The sequence below is a fragment of the Scyliorhinus canicula genome, chromosome 24 (genome assembly GCF_902713615.1).
Source record: "Scyliorhinus canicula chromosome 24, sScyCan1.1, whole genome shotgun sequence".
NCBI classification, from domain to species: domain Eukaryota; kingdom Metazoa; phylum Chordata; class Chondrichthyes; order Carcharhiniformes; family Scyliorhinidae; genus Scyliorhinus; species Scyliorhinus canicula.
In genome coordinates this window covers 18,525,486-18,549,064 of record NC_052169.1, presented here as the reverse complement: position 1 = coordinate 18,549,064, position 23,579 = coordinate 18,525,486, and the positions used below count along the sequence as shown (strand labels likewise).

Here is a 23,579-nt window from a genome sequence, read left to right as displayed (position 1 = left end):
AGAGAGAATTCAGAATGTCTAAATTAGACTTGGATACTGGAAGAAATACTAAGAACGACCCCACCCCCCAACGGAAAGTTACGAAAGGAATTTGATCATACTCAATCTTATGAGAGTTACATAAAAACAACTTTTCATTCGAGTCCATCCGGGATCAAAACGATTACAAGGGAACTATTACAAACAGCTGTTGAACATATGATCCAACAAGGGAGGGGGGGGGGGGGGGGGGGGTGAATCCCCGATTTTGAAATGATATAATTTAGTAAACCGTAACTCAAGGGATCTGCAAACATGCCGTTGTATCACGTTGCTGATGTGAATTCCACTCCACCCCCCGGCGCTTGTTTCAACTTCATTGCCCGGCCCCAGGTGTTGAATTAAGGCAAAGCGAATTGGGCAAAAGCGCCAGGCTGCTTGCACCCTTCACGTTTGCCAGCGCCGGAGGGCGAATAAAAGAAATTTGGGGCACGTCCAGTAATCGATAGGTGAACTGTAACTCTAGCAGAGAGATGACCCAGGACCCGCACGTTATTCGTGAACATCTGTACAATGTTTACTACAGGCGGCAATATTTCTCTCCCCCACCCCCAAATTGCAGCAGGGGCTGCAAAGACAGCGCAGAAGACCCGTCCCAAGCCTTTCGTGGGGGGGGGGGGGGGGGGGGTATCGAGCTTCACAATCCAGGATTCCAAAAAAAAATTAGAGTGGCAAATAAGTTCCAGATGGAAAGCCAGGACGTTTTCACAGGGTCGGCCGAGGGGGTTAATAGTTTTTCGTGTGTGTGCGAGGCAGGATCAGAGGTACAGACCGGGGGTGGGGGCTCTCTCTGCACCTCCGCCACTTCACATCCACCAACCAGTCTCTGCGCCCGCTTTAAGGGAGGAGGGGGGGGAAAAAAACCACAGAGGGGCCCTTATGGACATCGCGCAAAATGCATGCACCGATGTGGGAATGCCAAGACTTCAACCAAAAGTCACTTTTTTTAAAACAACGAAAAAAAAACCTGGGCGCAAGAACAAAAAACCCGCTTCCAGAGCCAGCAAAGCATTAAGCGCTGATTTTTTCCCCCCACATCAAAAAAAAAGGAAATCGCCGAGCCCTGTCCTCTTTATAACGAAAAAAATAAAAACATCGTGCTTTTAATTTAAAAGAGTCTCCCTTGACGGCCGTCCTTCGCTCGGGTTGAGAAATAAAAATATCCATTCCGCCGTTAGCAAAAGTTCCCAACAATTGATTTTATTTCCACCCTTTCTTTGCAAGGGACGGAGTGTGGAAAACAGGAGAATATCTTTGCAGATTAAGTTACACATTTTGTGGAAAACAGGAAGATACCTTTGCAGATTAATTTACACATTTTGTGGAAAACAGGAAGATACCTTTGCAGATTAATTTACACAAGAGTGTGGAAAACAGGAAAATACCTTTGCAGATTAATTTACACAAGAGTGGGGGAAACAGGAAGATACCTTTGCAGATTAATTTACACATTATGTGGAAAACAGGTACCGTTGCAGATTAATTTACACATTGTGGAAAACAAAAGGATATCTTTGCAGATTAATTTACACACACACACACAATCAGTAACGGTAACATTTACCCTTTCAGTACATCCTGGCTTGATCCGCCTCGTCTCCGTAACCGATTTGCGGTCTTCTGGCTGTTGTTGTTGCTGCTGTTACTGTTGGGATTCCGCTCCGCCGCCCCTGTCGGCACCGCGACAGATAAGAAAGTTGTAAATCCCACGGAAAGTTTCAGGAGCCAGCGTATCCACATCGCTGTGCCGCCGCAAGCCCGGGGGGGCCGGCAGTCCCTACCCGACGTCTGGGTGCTCCGAATGGGCAGAGAGAAGGAGCTCAGAAGGACAAAAAGGGATTGCAAGGACAAAACGGGCTGCAGGAATTTGCACCCCCTCCCTCCTGCCCCCCCCTCTCCCCACACGGCACTTTTGGAGAGGCAAAAAAAAATGGGGGTCCGAGCTGAAGGGGGAAATTTCTTCCCAGAGAAAAAAAAACTTGAGGGGAGAAAAAAAGGTGAACAAATTCCAATTTCAGACTTTCCCTTCAGATCCAGACGAGGGAGGGGAAAAAAAACTATGAGTGGAAAATATTTTTTATATCAAAAGTTATGCATATTTTATATTATGTTATTATCTCTCTCTTTTTTCCCCCCCTCCCGGCGGGCTTGCTGCAGCCGCTCGTCCGCAATGTTAAGTTTGCGCTGCGCTGAGCCCGGGCTGTTGAACAGCTCGCGCGCCGCGCTCCCTCCCACCAACCGTCAGCCCACGCGCACGCCGCGCTCCCTCCTGCCCACCTTCAGCGCACGCGCACGCCGCGCTCCCTCCTTCCCACCTTCAGCGCACGCCGCGCTCCCTCCTTCCCACCTTCAGCGCACGCGCACGCCGCGCTCCCTCCTTCCCACCTTCAGCGCACGCGCGCGCCGCGCTCCCTCCTTCCCTCCTTCCCACCTTCAGCGCACGCCGCGCTCCCTCCCACCAACCGTCAGCCCACGCGCACGCCGCGCTCCCTCCCACTCACCAATCAACCGTCAGCCAGCCCGCCCGCCCGCTCGCTCTCGCGAGAGCGCCAACGGCCGGCGTGCGGGTCGGCTCGAGCGCCCGGAGACAGGGCGTCGAAGTTTCCCGCCTGAAAAAAGGTGAAGTTGAATTAAAAAAAACACCCACACAAACCAAAAAAAAAACAGCACCCAAAAAGGGAAATCGATCTCAGCGGCTCCGACAGCCCTCGGGTGGAGGTGGAAAGGGTTTGTTTTGTGGGGTGGGGCGGTTGGAGAAACAAAACACCCCGGCCAATGCAGGAAATCTGAAAGGAATTTGGTCGCTGCTCCCCCCCCCCCCCTCAAAGATTGTGTTTGACAATATAATAAAGGGAGCAAAACATAATCGTGAGGATCTGACAATTATTTGTCCCTTGTGGAGGGGTTGCAGGACTAGGGGCTAAGTAGGATGGGTGGCAGAGCGGCGACGCTGTTTGGCTGTTGTGGGGAATGATTTGCCTCAGGTGCAGTCACTGCGGCTAGAAGGAGCTCTCAGTGAGGATAGACTGCGGGGACAAGTTGAAAACTGCTGTCCGGGAGTGTGAAAATCAGGTAAGCTTTTTTTTTCTCTAGTGGATAAATGGAAGGGATAGCAGAGAGAGCAGTGCAATATACCTCCGGCAAGACGTTCGAGGTGAGGGACACCGTCAGTGGCCCTGCTGAGTTCACCTGCGGGAAGTGCACCAATCTGCAGCTCCTCAAAGACCGTGTTAGGGAACTGGAGCTGGAGCTGGATGAACTGAGGACCATTCAGGAGGCAGAGTTGGTTATAGATAGAAGCGACAGGGATGTAGTTACTCCTGAGAATGAAGGTAGCTGGGTGACATTTAAAAGGAGGGAGAAGAAGCAGTCAGTGCAGGGATCCCCTGCGGTTGTTCCCCTCAATAACAGGTATACCGTTTTTGGATACTGTTGGGGGGGGGGGGGGGGGACCTACCAGAGGTAAGCCACGGTGACCAGGTCTCTGGCACTGAGTCTGTCCCTGTGGCTCAGAAGGGAAGTAGGGAGAGCAGGAGAGCATTACTTATTGGAGACTCTATAGTTAGAGGTACAGATGGGCGGTTCTGTGGCAACGATAGAGGCTCACGGTTGGTGTGTTGCCTCCCGGGTGCCAAGGTCCGTGATATCTCTGATCGTGTTTTCAGGATCCTTAAGGGGGAGGGGGAGCAGCCACAAGTTGTGGTACACATCGGTACCAACGACATAGGTAGAAAAACGGACGGGGATGTAAAACAGGAATTCAGGAAGCTAGGGTGGAAGCTGAGAGCCACACACTATGATGTTGTGACCATTACGGAGATGTGGATAGAACAGGGGCAGGAATATTGGAGGTTCCGGGGTTTAGATGTTTCAGTAAGATTAGGGAAGGTGGTAAAAGAGGTGGTGGAGTAGCATTGTTAATCAAGGATAGTACAATGGCTGCAGAAAGGCAGTTTGAGGAGGATCTGTCCACCGAGGTAGTGTGGGCTGAAGTTAGAAATAGGAAAGGAGCGGTCACTTTGTTAGGAGTTTTCTATCGGCCCCCAAACAGTAACGGAGATACGGAGGAAAAGATTGCAATGCATATTTTGGATAGGTGCGGTAGTCACAGGGTAGTTGTCATGGGTGACTTTAACTTTCCAAATATTGATTGGAACCACTATAATTCGAATAGTATGGATGGGACTGTTCCCTCACACAATATGTGGATAGACCGACAAGAGGCGTGGCCACATTGGATTTGGAACTGGGTAATGAACCGGGCCAAGTGTTATTTTTGTTTGTGGGAGAGCTCTTTGGAGATAGTGACCACAATTCGGAGACTTTCACTATAGCAATGGAGAGGGATAGAAACATACGGCAGGGCAAGGTTTATAACTGGGGGAAGGGTAATAACGATGCGATTAGGCAAGAATTGGGGAGCATATGATGGAAACAGGAACTGTAAGGGATAGGTGCAATTGAGATGTGGAGCTTGTTCAAGGAGCAAATACTGTGTGTCCTTGGTATGTATTTCCCTGTCAGGCAGGGAGGGAATGGTCAAGTGAGGGAACCATGGTTTACAAAAGAGGTTGAATGTCTTGTCAAGAGGAAGAAGGGGCCTTATGTAAGGATGAGAAAACAAGGTTGATTTAGGGCACTTGAGAGATACAAGATAGGTAGGAAGGAGCTCAAGGGCTAAGGAGAGCTAGGAAGCGGCATAAGAAGTCCTTGGCAGTTATGATCGAGGAAAATCCCAAGGCTTTTTACACTTATGTGAGGAATAAAAGAATGACCAAGGTGAAGTTCGGGCCGGTCAAGGACAGTAGTGGGAACGTGTGCATGGAGTCTGAAGATATACGAGAGGCCCTAAATGAATACTTTTCTTCAGTGTTCACAAAGGAGAGGGGCCATGTTGTGAGGAGGATAGTGTGATACAGGCTGGTGGGCTGGAGGAGGTAGATATTCGGAAGGAAGATGTGTTAAAAATTTTGAGAAGCCTGAGGATAGATAAGTCCCCTGGGCCTGATGGTATATATCCTAGGATTCTTTGGGAGGCGAGGGATGAGTTTCCAGAGCCTTTGGCTTTGATCTTTATGTCCTCACTGTCTACAGGAATAGTTCCAGAAGGCTGGAGAGAGGCAAATGTTGTCCTCTTGTTCAAGAAAGGGAATAGGTATAACCCTGGGAATTATAGGCCGATTTGTTTCACTTTGGTCATTGGTAAATTATTGGAAAGGGTCCTGAGGGATAGCATTTATGATCATTTGGAAAGATACAGCTTAATCCAGGATAGTCAGCACGGATTTGTGAGGGGTAAATCTTGCCTCACAAGTTTGATTGTATTTTTTGAGGAGTAACTAAGTGCACAGATGAAGGTAGAGCAATTGATGTCATATACATGGATTTTAGTAAGGCATTTGATAAGGTGCCCCATAATCTGCTCATGCAGAAAGTAAGGAGGCATGGCATAGAGGAATATTTGGCCGATTGGATCAATAAATGGCTATCACATAGAAGACAGAGGATGGTGGTAGATGGTAAATTTTCAACCTGGAGCCCAGTCACCAGCTGTGTACCACAGCAACCAGTGCTGGGTCCTCTGCTATTTGTGATTTTTATCAATGACTTGGATGATGGAGTTGAAGGTTGGGTTAGTAAATTTGCTGATGACACCAAGATTGGTGGAGTGGATAATGTGGAGGGCTGTTTGGGTATTACTGGGCTGCGAATGTGGCAATGATTCGTAGGTGGGTGATGGAGGGGGAGGGAGCCGCATGGAAGAGGATGGAGGCGGCGTCCTGTGTGGGCACGAGTTTGGAGGCACTGGTGACGGCCCCGCTGCCACTCCCCCCGGCAAGGTACTCTTCGAGTCCGGTAGTGGTGGCTACCCTCAAAATCTGGGGGCAGTGGAGGAGGCATAGGGGGGAAGTGAAGGGGGGGGGGGCTACGGGTCTGTTATGTGCTGTTATGTGGTGGGGGGAGGGGACGGACTACGGGTCTGTTATGTGGTGGGCAGGGGGACGGACTACGGGTCTGTTATGTGCTGTTATGTGTGTGGGGGGGGGGTATGTTATGTGCTCCGAAAGCTAGTGATTTGAAACAAACCTGTTGGACTTTAACCTGGTGTTGTAAGACTTCTTACTGTGCTCACCCCAGTCCAATGCCGGCATCTCCACATTGTGAGAGAGAAAGAGAGTTAACCTTGAGTCCAGAAAATAATGGACAATCGCAGCAGGACTGACAGCATCTGTGGGGAGAAAAGGGAGCTAATGTTTCCGCATCCAGCCTCAACACTCTTTGACAAAGTCATCCCGACTCCAAACGTTAGCTCCCTTTTCTCTCCACAGATGCTTTCAGTCCTGCTGAGATTGTCTGTTATTTTCTGTTTCAGATTCCAGCATCCGCAGTAATTTGCTTTTAACCTTGAGTACATATGGCCCCTTCTACCAGTTCTGTTTTTTCAAAATTCTAACTAGTTATTTGAATTTTATTTATTGTCACGTGTGCCAAGGTACAGTGAAAAGTATTGTTATGTGCACAGTCCAGACAGATCGTTCCATACATGAAAAAACATAGGGCATGCATAAATACACAATGTAAATACATATGGTTGAATAGAGGGTGTAGCAGAATAGGAGAACCGGGGATAGGTTGCAGGAAAGGAGAGATTGACAAATGTACCGTGGACACAAGATAAAAAGAGGGTGTAAATGGTGCAAGTAAAGATGGCAGAATGTGTTACTAGGACAACAAAAGTCAGTGCTCAGTAGGAGCCAAACTGAACAACAAGGGACAGGTGGCCACGGGGAGGAGGGATGGTGGAGACGCAAAGATAAAGGTTGAATCAAATTTATTTTAACTCAACAGTAAAGCCGCACCCATGACATACAACACTCGTATCCCAGCCCGAAACTCCCAATTTGGGTCTGGGACATATTTAAAAGGTTCGGTAATGAGTCCTAGCTGCGCAGGCCTCAGCCATTTGTATTTTAGGGTCCAATTGGTGGAACCATCAATTCACCAGACACGTGTTTCCGATATGAATCTAGGCTTTAATCGACTGACTTCAGAGCCAGCCTGTTACCTGTCGATGAACTCGGTGAACGCAGCACGGTAGCATGGTGGTTAGCATCAATGCTTCACAGCTCCAGGGTCCCAGGTTCGATTCCCGGCTGGGTCACTGTCTGTGCGGAGTCTGCACGTCCTCCCCGTGTGTGCGTGGGTTTCCTCCGGGTGCTCCGGTTTCCTCCCACAGTCCAAAGATGTGCGGGTTAGGTGGATTGGCCATGCTAAATTGCCCGTAGTGTCCTAATAAAAGTAAGGTTAAGGGGGGGGTTGTTGGGTTACGGGTATAGGGTGGATACGTGGGTTTGAGTAGGGTGATCATTGCTCGGCACAACATTGAGGGCCGAAGGGCCTGTTCTGTGCTGTACTGTTCTATGTAGTGACCCAGGCTGACTCTGGACACCGGTATTTATACAGCTGCACTAGGGGGAGGAGTCGTGGGCGGAGCCAAAGGTGGAGCCCAGTACAAGTTCCTGAGTGCTCCCAGCGCTACTCCCCCTAGTGGTAGGATAGCGCTACTGCGCTTACAAAGACGGTGTGAATTAACATATATACATCTATATTACATTCACCCCGTTCAAAAAAATCAAGTCCGGCGGGGGTGGTGGTCTAGTCTATAAAGTCAGTCTGTCCGGCGGTCTAATTGTCCGCTGAGATCTGCGGAGCACCGGGGTTGCAGCCTCTTGCGGTGGCTGGATGGGTGTAGTGTGCTGGGGTACGATGGGGGACTCCAGGGAGGGTTGTATCCGAGCTTCATACTCTCCTGGTTCGACCGGAGACTGGGGGCTCTGGGGGCTGGCCGGCGTGGGGGCGCGGAACTGGTGGAGTGGGCTCGGGAGCGCAAGGGGGCAGCAGCATGGGGTGTAGGGTGAGAGATCCTTCTGTGGCGGTAGAGGGGGCGCTGGATCCGGTGGGTGCCAGATCCCGGAGGGATACAGTGTCCTGACGGCCGTCAGGGAACTCGACAAATGCGTACTGGGGGTTGGAGTGGAGCAGGCGCACCTTCTCAACAAGGGGGTCGGTTTTGTGCGCCCTGACGTGTTTTCTCAGGAGTACGGGGCCCGGCGTCCTCAGCCATGCCAGAAGTGAGACCCCCGTGGTAGTGCCCCTGGAAAAAATGAAGAGCCTCTCGTGAGGGGTCTGGTTGGTCGCCGTACACAAAAGGGATCTAATAGCGTGGAGCGCGTCTGGGAGGACTTCCTGCCACTGGAAGACTTGGAGCTATCTAGACCGGAGGATCAGTAGGACGGTCTTCCAGACCGTCGCGTTCTCCCTTTCCACCTGCCCGTTCCCCCTGGGGTTGTAGCTGGTAGTCCTGCTCGAGGCAATGCCCTTTTCAAGCAGGTACTGAGGCAGCTCGTTGCTCATGAAGGACGAACCCCGGTCGCTGTGTACGTAGCTGGGGAAACCAAACAGGGTGAAGATGCTATGCAGGGCCCTAATGACTGTGTGGGAGGTCATGTCGGGGCACGGGATAGCGAATGGAAAACGGGAGAACTCGTCTACGACGTTTAAGAAGTAAACGTTCTTGTTAGTTGAGGGCAGTGGCCCTTTGAAATCAATCGCGAGGCGTTCAAAGGGCCTAGAAGCCTTGACCAGGTGGGCCCTGTCTGGTCTATAGAAGTGCGGTTTGCACTCCGCACAGATCGGGCAGTCCCTGGTGACCACTTTTACCTCCTCGTTGGAGAAAGGCAGGTTTCGGGCCCTGATGTAGTGGGCGAGCCGGGTGACCCCCGGGTGGCAGAGGTCATTGTGGATGCTTTTTAATCGGTCGATCTGCGCGCTGGCGCATGTCCCGCGGGATAGGGCATCCGGAGGCTCGTTGAGCTTCCCGGGTCGATATTTGATATCATAATTGTAGATGGAGAGTTCGATCCTCCACCTCAGAATTTTATCGTTTTTTATTATGCCCCTTTGCGAGTTGTCAAACATGAAGGCATCTGATCTTTGGTCGGTGATGAGGGTGAACCTCCTACCTGCGAGGTAGTGCCTCCAGTGACAGATAGCCTCCACAATGGCTTGTGCTTCTTTCTCGACTGAAGAGTGTCGGAGTTCTGAAGCGGAGAGGGTACGGGAGAAAAATGGAACAGGTCTCCCTGCCTGATTTAACGTGGCTGCAAGAGCTACCTCTTAGGCGTTGCTCTCTACCTGAAATGGGGTGGATTCATCCACCGCCCGCATGGCCGCTTTGGCGATGTCCTCCTTGATGCCATCGAAGGCCTGGCGTGCCTCGACTGACAGGGGAAATTGTGTGGTCCTAAAGAGTGGGCAGGCTTTGTCCGCATATTGAGGGACCCACTGGCCGTAGTAGGAAAAAAATCCCAAGCACCGTTTGAGGGCCTTGGGACAATGAGGGGGAGGGAGTTCTAAGAGGGGGCGCATACTGTCCGGGTCGGGGCCCAGGACTCCGTTTTCCACGACATAGCCGAGGATGGCTAGTCTGGTTGTGCGGAAAACGCATTTCTCCTTGTTGTACGTGAGATTCAGTTTCTGTGCCGTCTGGAGAAAACGGTGGAGGTTGGTGTCGTGGTCCTGCTGGTCATAACCGCAGATGGTAACGTTATCCAAGTACGGGAACGTGGCCCGCAGCCCGTACTGGTCCACCATTTGGTCCATTGCTCGTTGGAACACCGAGACCCCATTAGTGACGCCGAAAGGGACCCGGAGGAAATGGAAGAGGCGGCCATCGGCTTTGAATGCCGTGTAGTGGCGGTCCTCCGGGCGGATTGGGAGCTGGTGGTATGCAGACTTCAGATCCACCGTGGAAAAGAGCCGGTACTGGGCGATCTGGTTTACCATGTCTGCAATCCTGGGGAGGGGATACGCGTCGAGGAGTGTAAATCTATTTATAGTCTGACTGTAGTCGACCACCATACGGAATTTTTCCCCGGTCTTAACGACCACCACCTGAGCTCTCCAGGGACTATGCTGGCCTCTACAACCCCCTCACTGAGTAGCCTTCGGACTTCTGCTCTGACAAATACCCTATCCTGCAGGCTATGCTGCCTGCTACGAGTGGCTACGGGTTTACAGTCCTTAGTGAGATTGGCAAAGAGAGGAGAGGGGGGAATTCGCAGCGTAGCGAGGCTGCAGATCGTGAGTGCTGACAGGGGCCCTCCGAAGCTGAGGGTGAGGCTCTTGAGGTTGCATTGGAAGTCTAGGCCTAATAAGAGTGGCGCGCAGAGTTCGGGCAAAACGTAGAGTTTGAATTTCGAGTAACTAGCGCCTCGGATTGTGAGTGTCGCGGCGGTGCGCCCCTGGATCTGGACCGAATGGGAGCCTGAAGCGAGCGCGATAGTTTGCTGTGCGGGGAAAACGGGGAGCGAACAGCGTCTTACCAGGTCTGGATGTATGAAGCTCTCTGTGCTCCCAGAGTCGAAGAGGCATGGCGTTTTGGACCCGTTAATATGGACCTCTGCCATCGAGTTTCGTAGATTCTTTGGTCGTGATTGGTCCAGGGTGACTGAGCTGAGTTGCGGGTAGTCGGCGGCTCGATCAGCTGTGCTGGAGTGGCCCCGTGATGACTGCCCTCTGAGTTCATAGTCGAATTAGAATTCCTCCGCTGAGTTGTCCGAGCGCGGAGATGCCGATCAGGCCCGTGGATCGCACGTGGCAGGCGGCGATGAAGATGGCGTCCAAGATGGCGGCCCCCATGAGTCGCACATGGCTGGCCGCGTGGTGGAGGTTTTCCAAGATGGCCTCCCCCATGGATCGCACGTGGCTGGAGGGGGCGGAATCGGGGCATAGGCCGCAGCGTTTCGGGCCCCGCGGGGCTGCGAGTGAGGGGAGCGATTACTGCGAGTCGCTGGGGAGTTGGAAGCTGGGGCCCTTTTTGCGAGGCACACTCTTGCGTAATGCACTTTTCGCCCGCAGCTGCTGCAGGTCGCGTTGCGGGCCGGCCAGTGCTGCCGCGGGTGCTGATTCTGGCCGCAGAAGTGGCAGGCTGGAGCAACATAGTGGCTGGCTGGAGCAGCATAATGGCTGGCTGGGGCAGCATGGTGGCTGGGCGGCCGCGTAGCATAGGCCTGGGGGAGTCGCTGGTCGGGGGCCCATGATTGGGTCGTGGGGTCCGTGGGGAACGAGTTAAGGCTGCGGAAGGAGACCTCCATTGTGGTAGCAGCTTCCACAGTCGTTTCTAAGTCGTGGGCCCCCTTTTCCAGCAGTCGTTGGTGCACATAGTTAGACCTGAGGCCCGCTACAAAAACATCGCGTACCACCAATTCCCTGTGTTCAGCCGCGGTAACCGCTTGGTAATTACAGTCATTGGACAAATTATTAAGTTCTCTCAGGAATTCGGCGAGTGATTCCGTCGGCTGCTGAAGGCGAGTCATGAAAACATGGCGAGCGTAAACTTCATTAATGGGCCTTACATACATTTTTTCGAGAACTGCTAGCGCCGCAGTATATGAACTGGCCGAGTTTAGTTGCGTAGAGATTCTGTGGCTCACCCTCGCGTGCAGTAGACTGAGCTTCTGATCCTCTGTAGTTTCAGCTGTGCTCGCTTCGGCCAGGTAGGCCTTGAAGCACCGGATCCAGTGGGAGAAGATTTCTTTAGCCTCTGCATCCTGCGGGTTGAGTTCCAGGCGTCCAGGCTTGAGGGCCGATTCCATAATCGATCTTTACTGTTCTTAAGTCGATTAAATTGATGGAACCATCAATTCACCAGACACATGTTTCCGATGTGAATCTAGGCTTTAATCGACTTACTTCAGAGCCAGCCTATTACCTGTCAATGAACTCGTAGTGACCCAGGCTGACTCTGGACACCGGTATTTATACAGCTGCACTAGGGGGAGGAGTTGTGAGCGAAGCCAAGGGTGGAGCCCAGTACAAGTTCCTGAGTGCTCCCAGCGCTACTCCCCCTAGTGGTAGGATAGCGCTACTGCGCTTACAAAGACAGTGTGAATTAACATATATACATCTATATTACATTCACCACACCAATCAAATCAGTATAATAAAGGAAACAAATTCGAGGATAAATTAAAAGGCTGCTCCTTGTAGGGGCACAAAATAACAAAGAGCAATGGAAACTTATAAACATCAAATCAAAGTGTCAATAATGCAATCCAACTCCTGCGGTGTCCACCGGGCACAGAAGTAGGCCTGAGCCTGTTACCATGGGAACTTGTACTCCACAAGATCAATGAGTGATTCCTCAGGATCCTTGTGAGGGTTATCACAGATGGGGTTGTGTTGGGGCAAACCAAGGGAACCAAAAAATGTAATAGGGAGAAGAGGGGCCAAAATGGAGTGGAAAGTTCACAGTCTAAAGTTGTTGAACTCAGTATTGAGTCCAGAAGGCTGGAATGTGCCTAATCGGAAGATTAGATGTTGTTCTTCCAGTTTGAGTTAGGCTTTACTTGAGCATTGCAACAGGCCTAGGATGGACATGTGGGCACAAGAGAACGATGCTGAGTTGAAATGACAAGCGACCGGAAGATACGGGTCATGCTTGTGGACAGAGTGAAGGGTTTTCCAAAGCGATTACTCAGTCTGAGTTTAGTCTCCTGTTATGGGCCAGGGTTTAGAGAACCCCAAAGTGTATCATGGAGTTCACCTGACCCACAACTTTTAATAGATTGTGGTATGGGGAGCACACGGCCCACTCTACAGGTGTGGTACAGCAGAAATAGAAAAGTATTTTTTAAAACAAAACATGTTTATTCTATGAACTCAAGTTAACCTTTTTAAAACATACAGTGAACATCTTAGCAACCATTAATTCAAATACAACCCCAAAGAATACAACACTAAGTAATGCTTAATAACTTCCCAAACAACATCCAGAAGACAAAAGAAACACCTTTTAACAGACGCACATTAGGTTTACATTCACTACTGAGAACATTTATAATTCTGAATTCACCAAATGATCAAGAGATGGTCTTTTGATGGCAGAGAGAACAGCAGTACACCTGCTTGGTCTGGTTTCAGCTCCAACACTGAAAACAAAACTAAAACACACAGGAAACAGCAGGAAACAGCCTAAAACGGAAGTAAAAAGCTGACAGACCACCCACCTCCACCCACACTCTGACATTACTGACAAACACCCATTTCTTAAAAGTACATTTCTTAAACACCCATTTCTTAAAGGTACTCTCACATGACACTCCCAATGTAGAGGAGTGAATAGAGTTGACCAAGCTGAAGGAGGTGCAAATGAATCGCTGCATCACCTGAAAGGAGATGCAAACAGGTCTAATAATATAGTCCTTTTTTTTCCGTTCTCCTTCCTCCAACTGAAACTGCTTCCGTTCATCACATTAGTGACAAAGTATCGGCTATCAAGTTTTCTCGTCCTGCCACATGTACTATTTTAAAATGAAATGGCTGTAACAATAAACTCCAGCGAAACAGCCTTGCATTGTTATTCCGGAATCGCTCCAAAAACGTCAACAGATTATGATCAGTATATAGAACGGTGTCAGACGGATTGCTGGTCACATAAATGTGAAAATGTTGCAACGCCAGCACCAAACTCAAAGTCTCCTTCTCAATCGTGGAATACTTTATCTGGTGAGAATTCAATTTCTTTGAAAAATAACCAATAGGCCAATCTAGCCCTTCGACGTCGTCTTGTAGAAGCATCGCATCTATACCCACAGCACTCGCATCAACCGCCACTTTGAATGGTTTCATATAATTTGGGATGGATAACACAGGAGCAGTGGTCAACACAGCCTTTAGGCCGTCAAATGCCTGTTGACACTCCACTGTCCACTGGAATTTGTTACGCTTCTTGAGCAAGTCTGACAGTGGAGCGACCACACTGACAATTCGGTACAGATTTCCAGTAAAATCCACTCATCCCAAGAAATCGCATTATTTCCCGTTGTGTCGAGGATATTGAAAACTCCTCAATAACTGTTGATTTCACATCCCGTGTGACCATTCGACCCTTTCCGATTGTATGGCCAAGGAAAGTGACTTGGGCTTTTCCAAATTCACTTTTGGCTAGGTTTATCACCAAACCCGCCTCTTGAAGTCGATCAAATAACTCCATCAGATGTTTTAAATGTTCTTTCCATGTCTGGCTGAAAATTACCAGATCATCGATGTACACCACACAATTGGATAATCCTGAAACAATTTTGTTAGTTAACCGTTGAAATGTGGCTGGTGCGGTTTTCATGCCAAATGGCATAACTTTGAATTGGTATATACCACCTGGAGTCACAAAAGCTGAAATCTCCTTCACCCTTTTGGACAAATGTCCCAGCCAGTAACCTTTAAGTAAATCCAGTTTGGAGATAAAAGCTGATTGTCCCACCTTCTCAATGAAGTCCTCCAACCGTGGGATAGGATAAGAGTCCGTTCTTGTAACTGCATTAACCTTTCTAAAGTCCACACACAACCGTTGGGTATCGTCTGGTTCAGGCACCATCACTATGGGTAAGCTCCATTGGCTGCAACCACTTCAATTATACCATTTTTAAGCATACTCTCAATCTCTTTGTGAAGCTGTGCCAATTTTAAAGGGTTAAGTCTATATGGATGTTTTTTGATTGGAACAGCATTTCCCACATCTACATCATGTATAGCCATTTTAGTACTTCCCAATTTATCTCTACAAACTTGCCCACGTGATATCAATAACTCTTTCAGGTCAGTCCGTTTTCCTCGAGAAGGTAATTCAACAATTTATCCCAATTTTTAAGAACATCCTCATTTTCCAATTTAATTTGAGGTATGTCAAATTCACAGTCATCTGGATTTGGTTTGTCACTTTGAGTTAGAATCATTAAAACCTTCTCCTTTTTCTCTCCTTCCCTTTCAAAGTACCTTTTAAGCATATTCACATGACACACTCGGTGAGTTTTCCTTCTATCTGGCGTTTTTACCACATAATTCACCTCACTTAATTTCCTTTCAATTTGATACGGTCCACAAAACCTTGCTTTTAAAGGTTCACCTACCACTAGTAACAACACTAAAACTTTATCTCCACTGGCAAAACTATGAACTTTGGATTTCTTGTCCACTACCCATTTCATCACATTTTGTGCAACTTTTAAATGTTGTCTAGCCAATTCACCTGCTCTATTTAATCGTTCCCTAAAATTTGACACGTAATCCAATGATGTAATTTCCGATTTCTTCCTCACCGATTTTTCCTTAATCAATTTAAGTGGTCCTCTTACCTCAAGACCAAAAATTAGTTCAAAAGGACTGAATTTGGTTGACTCATTAGGTGCATCCTAATTGCAAACAGTACAAATGAAATGAAATGAAAAATGGAATGAAATGAAATGAAAATTGCTTATTGTCGCGAGTAGGCTTCAATGAAGTTACTGTGAAAAGCCCCTAGTCGCCACATTCCGGCGCCTGTCCGGGGAGGCTGATACGGGAATCGAACCGTGCTGCTGGCCTGCTTGGTCTGCTTTAAAAGCCAGCGATTTAGCCCAGTGAGCTAAATCAGCCCCTAAATGGAATTCCTTTATCCCAAACCTCTGGATAATCTTGACAATAAGCCCTCAACATTGTCTTTAATGTCTGATGCCACCTTTCTAACGCTCTTTGCGATTCTGGATGGCACGCAGTTAATTTAAATTGTTTTATTCCTAAGCTATCCATAACTTCTTTGAATAACCTGGAGATAAAATTTGATCCTTGATCCGATTGTATTTCTGTGAGTAGTCCATATCTCGTAAAGAATTTAAGTAACTCCTCCACAATCTTTTTAGCTGTAATATTACGTACTGGAATGGTCTCTGGAAATCTAGTAGACACATCCATTATCGTCAAAAAATATTGATTCCCACTTTTCATTTTAAGAAGCGGTCCTACGCAATCAATTAGGACCCTTGTAAAAGGTTCCTCAAATGCTGGAATGGGTATTAAGGGCACTGGTTTTATCACTGCTTGAGGTTTCCCTATCAATTGACATGTGTGACATGATTGACAAAATTTAACTACATCTTTATGTAGTCCAGGCCAATAAAAATGTTTCTGGATTTTAGCTTGAGTTTTCCTTATTCCCAAATGATCTACCACTGGTACCTCATGTACAACTCGCAACACCTCCTTTCTATACCCTACCGGCAATACTAGTTGATGAACGTCTGCCCACTTTTCAGCAGCCTGCATATGTAAAGGTCTCCATTTTCTTATCAAGACATCACTTTTATGGTAATAACACTCTGGTATATACGTGTCTGCTTTCTGATACACCCATTTTATTTCTACATCTTTCTGTTGTAACTCCACCAATTCTCCTGAACTAAAAATATCCGCCTCATCCTCCACCTGTTCTTGTTCTTTTTCAGCCATCTGATCAAAATCGTTTCTGATCATTCCACTTCAACATCATCTTCACTCTTTGATTTCTCCTTCTGTCTTAACCTGTGACTTTGTGACCTTGTTACTACACAATATGGAAAAATCCCAGGATATTTGTCCTTCATCACTTCAGTTGCCTGATTGTCAACCACAGTAGGCATCACTCCCACCTGCGATCCAGCTATATCATTACCCAAGATAAACTGTATTCCTGGACAAGATAGTTTCTCTATTACCCCTACTACCACTTCACCACTCTTCACTGGACTTTCCCACCCTACCTTATATGGTGGAACACTACTCCTCTCACCCTGAATTCCACATATTACCACCTTTTCTGGCAACATTCTTCCCAAACTACATAACTCCTCATCTCTTACCATTAAAGATTGACTAGCTCCCGTATATCTTAAAATTGTGACTTCTTTACCTGCTCCTGATACACATGAGTAAACTTTACCCACACAAGTAAATTCTTTAAAGATGCTGGCACCTTCTTATCAATCACCTCTTGATCAGGCTGTACAATCTTTAACACCTCCTTTGCATCACTTAGGCTTTCCTTTACCACTTTCACATACCCCACTGTCTTATCCTGCTTCACCACATTGGCCTTCCCGGTGCTTTTCTTCAACCACCAATACTGTGACTTTACATGGCCTAGTTTATCACAGTGGAAACATTTGAAACTTTTCATGTCTCTTCCACCCTCCTGGATTTCTTTTTTAATCTGAGGTACACTCTCCTTATTATCTCCCATCAGATCACCTTTACTTTTACCACTTGAGTATTTCTCATGTCCCTTGTTTCTATCCCTCACAGGCTGAAACTGATGTCGGAAACCAAGCTTTGATTTATGAACTAATTCATAATCATCTGCCATTTCTGCTGCTAACCTCACAGTTTTAACCCTCTGCTCTTCCACATGAGTTCTCACTACATCAGGAATTGAATTTTTAAACTCCTCCAAAAGCATAATTTCTCTGAGAGCTTCATACGTTTGGTTTATTTTCAAAGCCCTTATCCACCTATAAAAATTACTCTGAGCCTTTCAAACTCCAGGTATGTTTGACCAAATTCTTTCCTTAAATTTCTAAACCTTTGTAGGCTTCAGGCACTAGTTCATATGCACCTAAGATAGATTTTTTTTCACCTCCTCATACGTCCCAGATACCTCCTCCGGCAGTGATGCAAACACTTCACAAGCCCTACCAATCAGCTTTGTTTAAATCAGTAATACCCACATGTCCTGTGGCCATTTCATTTGTTTAGCCACCTTCTCAAATGAAATGGCTAGCGCTTTTCGAGGAGCCACATCCGGAGTGAGACTCATCCAGAGTGGTGATTGCAACTTGGTAATTTGGTGCAGTGAGGTAAATCAGGGAAGGTAAGTGGAAAATCAAATTCTGCTGTTTTTCAGTTAAAAGTGCAGTGTGTAGCTTAGTGTCTGATTGGTTGAAGCTGCCCCCACCCTAATTGCTGAGAGGCAGTTATCTGTCAATCACCTGAGGCCTGTTTAGGGGCACATTGTATTCTTCTCTTTGAAGTTAAGGTACTTTTTGAGTCATCGATTAGCTGAGGTCTGTATAAAAGACAGACAGAGAGCGCACTCAGTAAGCTAGAGCTTTTCGAGGAGTCACATCCGGAGTGAGACTCATCCAAAGTGGGGATTGAAACTTGGTAATTTGGTGCAGTGAGGTAATTCGGTGCAGAGTGTGAGGAGTTGCTTTTTCAGAGGTGCTTTTTAACCCTGGTAAGTGACTGGTAAGTAGTTTTTCTTTTCATTGTCTAATTTATTTATTTTTATTTTGAAATTGTTGTTGTATAAATTTACCTAAGGTTTAAGACATGGCAGGAGATCCCAGACCCGTGTCATGCTCCTCGTGTGCGATGTGGGAGCTCAGGGACACATTCACTGTCCCTGGCTCTTTCACGTGCAAGAAGTGTGTTCAGTTGCAGCTCTTGTTAGACCGCTTGACGGCTCTGGAGCTGCGGATAGACTCACTTTGGAGCATCCGCGATGCTGAGGAGGTCGTGGATAGCACGTTTAGCGAGTTGGTCACACCGCAGGTGAAAATTAATGAGGGAGATAGAAAATGGGTGACCAAAAGAGCAAGAGTAGGAAGGCAGTGCAGGTGTCCCCTGCGGTCATCTCCCTGCAAAACAGATATACCGCTTTGGATACTGTTGAGGGAGATGGCTCACCAGGGGAAGGCAGCAGAGGCCAGGTTCATGGCACCGTGGCTGGCTCTGCTGCACAGCAGGGCAGGAAGAAAAATGGCAGGGCTATAGTGATAGGGGACTCGATCGTAAGGGGAATAGACAGGCGGTTCTGTGGACGCAATCGAGACTCCAGGATGGTATGTTGCCTCCCTGGTGCAAGGGTCAAGGATTTCTCGGGGCGGCTGCAGGACATTCTTGGGGGGGTGAACAGCCAGCTGTCGTGGTGCACATAGGCACCAACGATATAGGTAAAAAACGGGATGAGGTCCTACAAGCGGAATTCAGGGAGTTAGGAGTTAAACTAAAAAGTAGGACCTCAAAGGTAGTAATCTCAGGATTGCTACCAGTGCCACGAGCTAGTCAGAGTAAGAATGTCAGGATAGATAGGATGAATGCGTGGCTCAAGAGATGGTGCAAGAGGGAGGGATTCAAATTCCTGGGGCATTGGGACCGGTTCTGGGGGAGGTGGGACCAGTACAAACCGGACGGTCTGCACCTGGGCAGGACTGGAACCGATGTCCTAGGGGGGGTGTTTTCTTGAGCTGTTGGGGAGGGTTTAAACTAATGTGGCAGGGGAATGGGAACCGATGCAGGAAGTTGGAAGGTAGTAAAACAGGGACAGAAGCAAAAGGAAGTAAGGGGAAAAGTGCAAGGCAGAGAAGACATAGTCAAAAATCTAAAAGGGCGACAGTACAAGGTACAGTGACTGAGGGGAGCTCAGTGAATAGGCCCAGTAATAACAAAAGGAATAAAACTGGAGATGTTAAGATTCAAAACAGAGGTAAAAAAACCAACATAAGTGTACTTTACCTGAATGCTCGTAGTATTCGGAATAAAGTAAATGAGTTGATGGCACAAATCATCGTGAATGACTATGATTTAGTGGCCATTACTGAAACATGGTTAAAGGATGGTCACGATTGGGAGTTAATTATCCGAGGGTATCAAAGTATTTGGACGGACAGAGTGGATGGTAAGGGAGGTGGTGTTGCTCTGATATTTAAGGATGACATCCGGGCAATAGTAAGGGATGACATCGGTGCTATGGAGGATAAAGTTGAATCCATTTGGGTGGAAATCAGGAATAGTAAGGCGAAAAAGTCACTGATAGGAGTAGTCTATCGGCCACCAAATTGTAACGTTATGGTGGGGCAGGCAATAAACAAAGAAATAACTGATGCATGTAGAAATGGTACAGCAGTTATCATGGGGGATTTTAATCTACATGTCGATTGGTTTAACCAGGTCGGTCAAGGCAACCTTGAGGAGGAGTTTATAGAATGTATCCGCGATAGTTTCCTAGAACAGTATGTAATGGAACCTACGAGGGAACAAGCGGTCCTAGATCTTGTCCTGTGTAATGAGACAGGATTGATTCATGATCTCATAGTTAGGGATCCTCTCGGAAGGAGCGATCACAATAAGGTGGAATTTAAAATACAGATGGAGGGTGAGAAAGTAAAATCAAATACTAGTGTTTTGTGTTTAAACAAAGGAGATTACAAGGGGATGAGAGAAGAACTAGCTAAGGTAGACTGGGAGCTAAGACTTTATGGTGGAACAGTTGGGGAACAGTGGAGAACCTTCCAAGCGATTTTTCACAGTGCTCAGCAAAGGTTTATACCAACAAAAAGGAAGGACGGTAGAAAGAGGGAAAATCGACCGTGGATATCTAAGGAAAAGGGGCAGCAGGGTAGCATGGTGGTTAGCATAAATGCTTCACAGCTCCAGGGTCCCAGGTTCGATTCCCGGCTGGGTCACTGTCTGTGTGGAGTCTGCACGTCCTCCCCCTGTGTGCGTGGGTTTCCTCCGGGTGCTCCGGTTTCCTCCCACAGTCCAAAGATGTGCGGGTTAGGTGGATTGGCCATGCTAAATTGCCCGTAGTGTCCTAATAAAAGTAAGGTTAAGGGGGGGGTTGTTGGGTTACGGGTATAGGGTGGATACGTGGGTTTGAGTAGGGTGATCATGGCTCGGCACAACATTGAGGGCCGAAGGGCCTGTTCTGTACTGTTCTATGTTCTATGTTCTATGAAATAAGGGAGAGTATCAAATTGAAGGAAAAAGCATATAAAGTGGCAAAGATTGCTGGGAGATTAGAGGACTGGGAAATCTTTAGGGGGCAACAGAAAGCTACTAAAAAAGCTATAAAGAAGAGTAAGATAGAGTATGAGAGTAAACTTGCTCAGAATATAAAAACAGACAGTAAAAGTTTTTACAAATATATAAAACAAAAAAGAGTGGCTAAGGTAAATATTGGTCCTTTAGAGGATGAGAAGGGAGTTTTAATAATGGGAAATGAGGAAATGGCTGAGGAACTGAACAGGTTTTTTGCGTCGGTCTTCACAGTGGAAGACACAAATAACATGCCAGCGACTGATTGAAATGAGGCTATGACAGGTGAGGACCTTGAGAGGATTGTTATCACTAAGGAGGTAGTGATGGGCAAGCTAATGGGGCTAAACGTAGACAAGTTTCCTGGCCCTGATGGAATGCATCCCAGAGTGCTAAAAGAGATGGCTAGGGAAATTGCACATGCACTAGTGATAATTTACCAAAATTCACTAGACTCTGGGGTGGTCCCGGTGGATTGGAAATTAGCAAACGTGACACCACTGTTTAAAAAAGGAGGTAGGCAGAAAGCAGGAAATTATAGGCCAGTGAGCTTAACTTCGGTAGTAGGGAAGATGCTGGAATCTATCATCAAGGAAGAAATAGCGAGGCATCTGGATAGAAATTGTCCCATTGGGCAGACGCAGCATGGGTTCATAAAGGGCAGGTCGTGCCTAACTAATTTAGTGGAATGTTTTGAGGACATTACCAGTGCAGTAGATAACGGGGAGCCGATGGATGTGGTATATCTGGATTTCCAGAAAGCCTTTGACAAGGTGCCACACAAAAGGTTGCTGCATAAGATAAAGATGCATGGCATTAAGGGTAAAGTAGTAGCATGGATAGAGGATTGGTTAATTAATAGAAAGCAAAGAGTGGGGATTAATGGGTTTTTCTCTGGTTGGCAATCAGTAGCTAGTGGTGTCCCTCAGGGATCCGTGTTGGGCCCACAATTGTTCACAATTTACATAGATGATTTGGAGTTGGGGACCAAGGGCAATGTGTCCAAGTTTGCAGATGACACCAAGATGAGTGGTAAAGCGAAAAGTGCAGAGGATACTGGAAGTCTGCAGAGGGATTTGGATAGGTTAAGTGAATGGGCTAGGGTCTGGCAGATGGAATACAATGTTGACAAATGTGAGGTTATCCATTTTGGTAGGAATAACAGCAAACTGAATTATTATTTAAACGATAAAATATTAAAGCATGCCGCTGTGCAGAAAGACTTGGGTGTGCTAGTGCATGAGTCACAGAAGGTTGGTTTACAGGTGCAACAGGTGATTAAGAAGGCAAATGGAATTTTGTCCTTCATTGCTAGAGGAATGGAGTTTAAGACTAGGGAGGTTATGTTGCAATTGTATAAGGTGTTGGTGAGGCCACACCTGGAGTATTGTGTTCAGTTTTGGTCTCCTTAAAATTATGAAGGGAATAGATAGGATAGATGCGGGCAGGTTGTTTCCACTGGCGGGTGAAAGCAGAACTAGGGGACATAGCCTCAAAATAAGGGGAAGTAGATTTAGGACTGAGTTTAGGAGGAACTTCTTCACCCAAAGGGTTGTGAATCTATGGAATTCCTTGCCCAGTGAAGCAGTTGAGGCTCCTTCATTACATGTTTTTAAGGTAAAGATAGATAGTTTTTTGAAGAATAAAGGGATAAAGGGTTATGGTGTTCAGGCCGGAAAGTGGAGCTGAGTCCACAAAAGATCAGCCATGATCTCATTGAATGGCGGAGCAGGCTCGAGGGGCCAGATGGCCTACTCCTGCTCCTAGTTCTTATGTTGTTATGTTTCCGCCTCCTTCTCGTCATACCTTGGCAATGCTTGGACATATTTAAATAGCTCCCCACCAAGCCTTCGACTTTGACGCTCTTTCTCACTCTCCTCATCACTATCATCCAACTGTACGTTTCCCTTTACGTCTGCCAATTTTAACTGACTGTCATGTTTCATGGCCATTTTCTGAAGTTCAAACTCTCTCTCTTTGTCTTTTTCCCTGATCTGTATCTCCCTTTCTCTTTTTTTTTTGTTCTGCTAGGGCTATTCTTTCTTTTCTCCTTTCTTCTCTCTCCTTTTCTTTTTCCTCTCTCTCTCTTTCGTATTCAAGCTGCTTCAATTCTTTCTTATGTTCCATTTGTTTAATTTATAACTGAATTTTTGCCATTTCCAATGAGTCAAACTGTATCTCAGGCAACTTTAAATGCTTAGCCACCCCATAATTACTTCATCTTTTCACATTTTGTCAGGTAATGTTAACTGCAATGTTTTTGCCAAATCTAACAGTTTGCTTTTAGTCTCTGTCCGTAAGGTACTGCGTGTGACCATCTCCACCCCCAAAAACATCAAAGCCTCTGAAAGAGCTATTATCCACAACACAGTCCCCACTTCAACTAGAATACCACACCTGATGAGCAACCACAATATGCTCACCCCTCACTGTCTTAAAGTTCACTAAGCCAATCCAATAGATAGACTTTTATCCCCCTCGAGCTAACTTGTTATGGACCAGGGTTTAGAGAACCCCAAAGTGTATCATGGAGTTCACCTGACCCACAACTTTTAATAGATTGTGGTATGGGGAGCACACGGCCCACTCTACAGGTGTGGTACAGCAGAAATAGAAAAGTATTTTTTAAAACAAAACATGTTTATTCTATGAACTCAAGTTAACCTTTTTAAAACATACAGTGAACATCTTAGCAACCATTAATTAAAATACAACCCCCAAAGAATACAACACTAAGTAATGCTTAATAACTTCCCAAACAACATCCAGAAGACAAAAGGAACACCTTTTAACAGAAGCACATCGGGCGGGAATCAGCGGGACGGGCAACACCGGCGTAAAGGAGTGGCGTGAATCACTCCGGCGTCGGGCTG

General features: G+C 47.1%; 1 protein-coding gene and 1 long non-coding RNA gene across 3 annotated transcripts in view; one reads left to right on the top strand and one right to left on the bottom strand.

Annotated features, from left to right (window-relative positions):
* The window catches only part of LOC119956802 (fibrillin-1-like), a 622,562-nt gene extending 620,329 nt beyond the window's left edge, over positions 1-2,233 (bottom strand). Inside the window, exon 1 of one of the 2 annotated variants that reach the window (XM_038784238.1) lies at positions 1,604-2,233. In XM_038784238.1, the coding sequence (XP_038640166.1) occupies positions 1,604-1,779 (176 nt within the window). In that variant the 5' untranslated portion in view covers positions 1,780-2,233. The remainder of the gene's footprint in view (positions 1-1,603) is intronic. The other variant, XM_038784237.1, reaches the window with a different exon arrangement.
* Positions 2,234-2,628: 395 nt separating this feature from the next.
* LOC119956946 overlaps positions 2,629-23,579 on the top strand; it is a 241,089-nt gene continuing 220,138 nt past the window's right edge. Inside the window, exon 1 of the long non-coding RNA XR_005458712.1 lies at positions 2,629-3,111. This is a non-coding gene — a long non-coding RNA (uncharacterized LOC119956946). The remainder of the gene's footprint in view (positions 3,112-23,579) is intronic.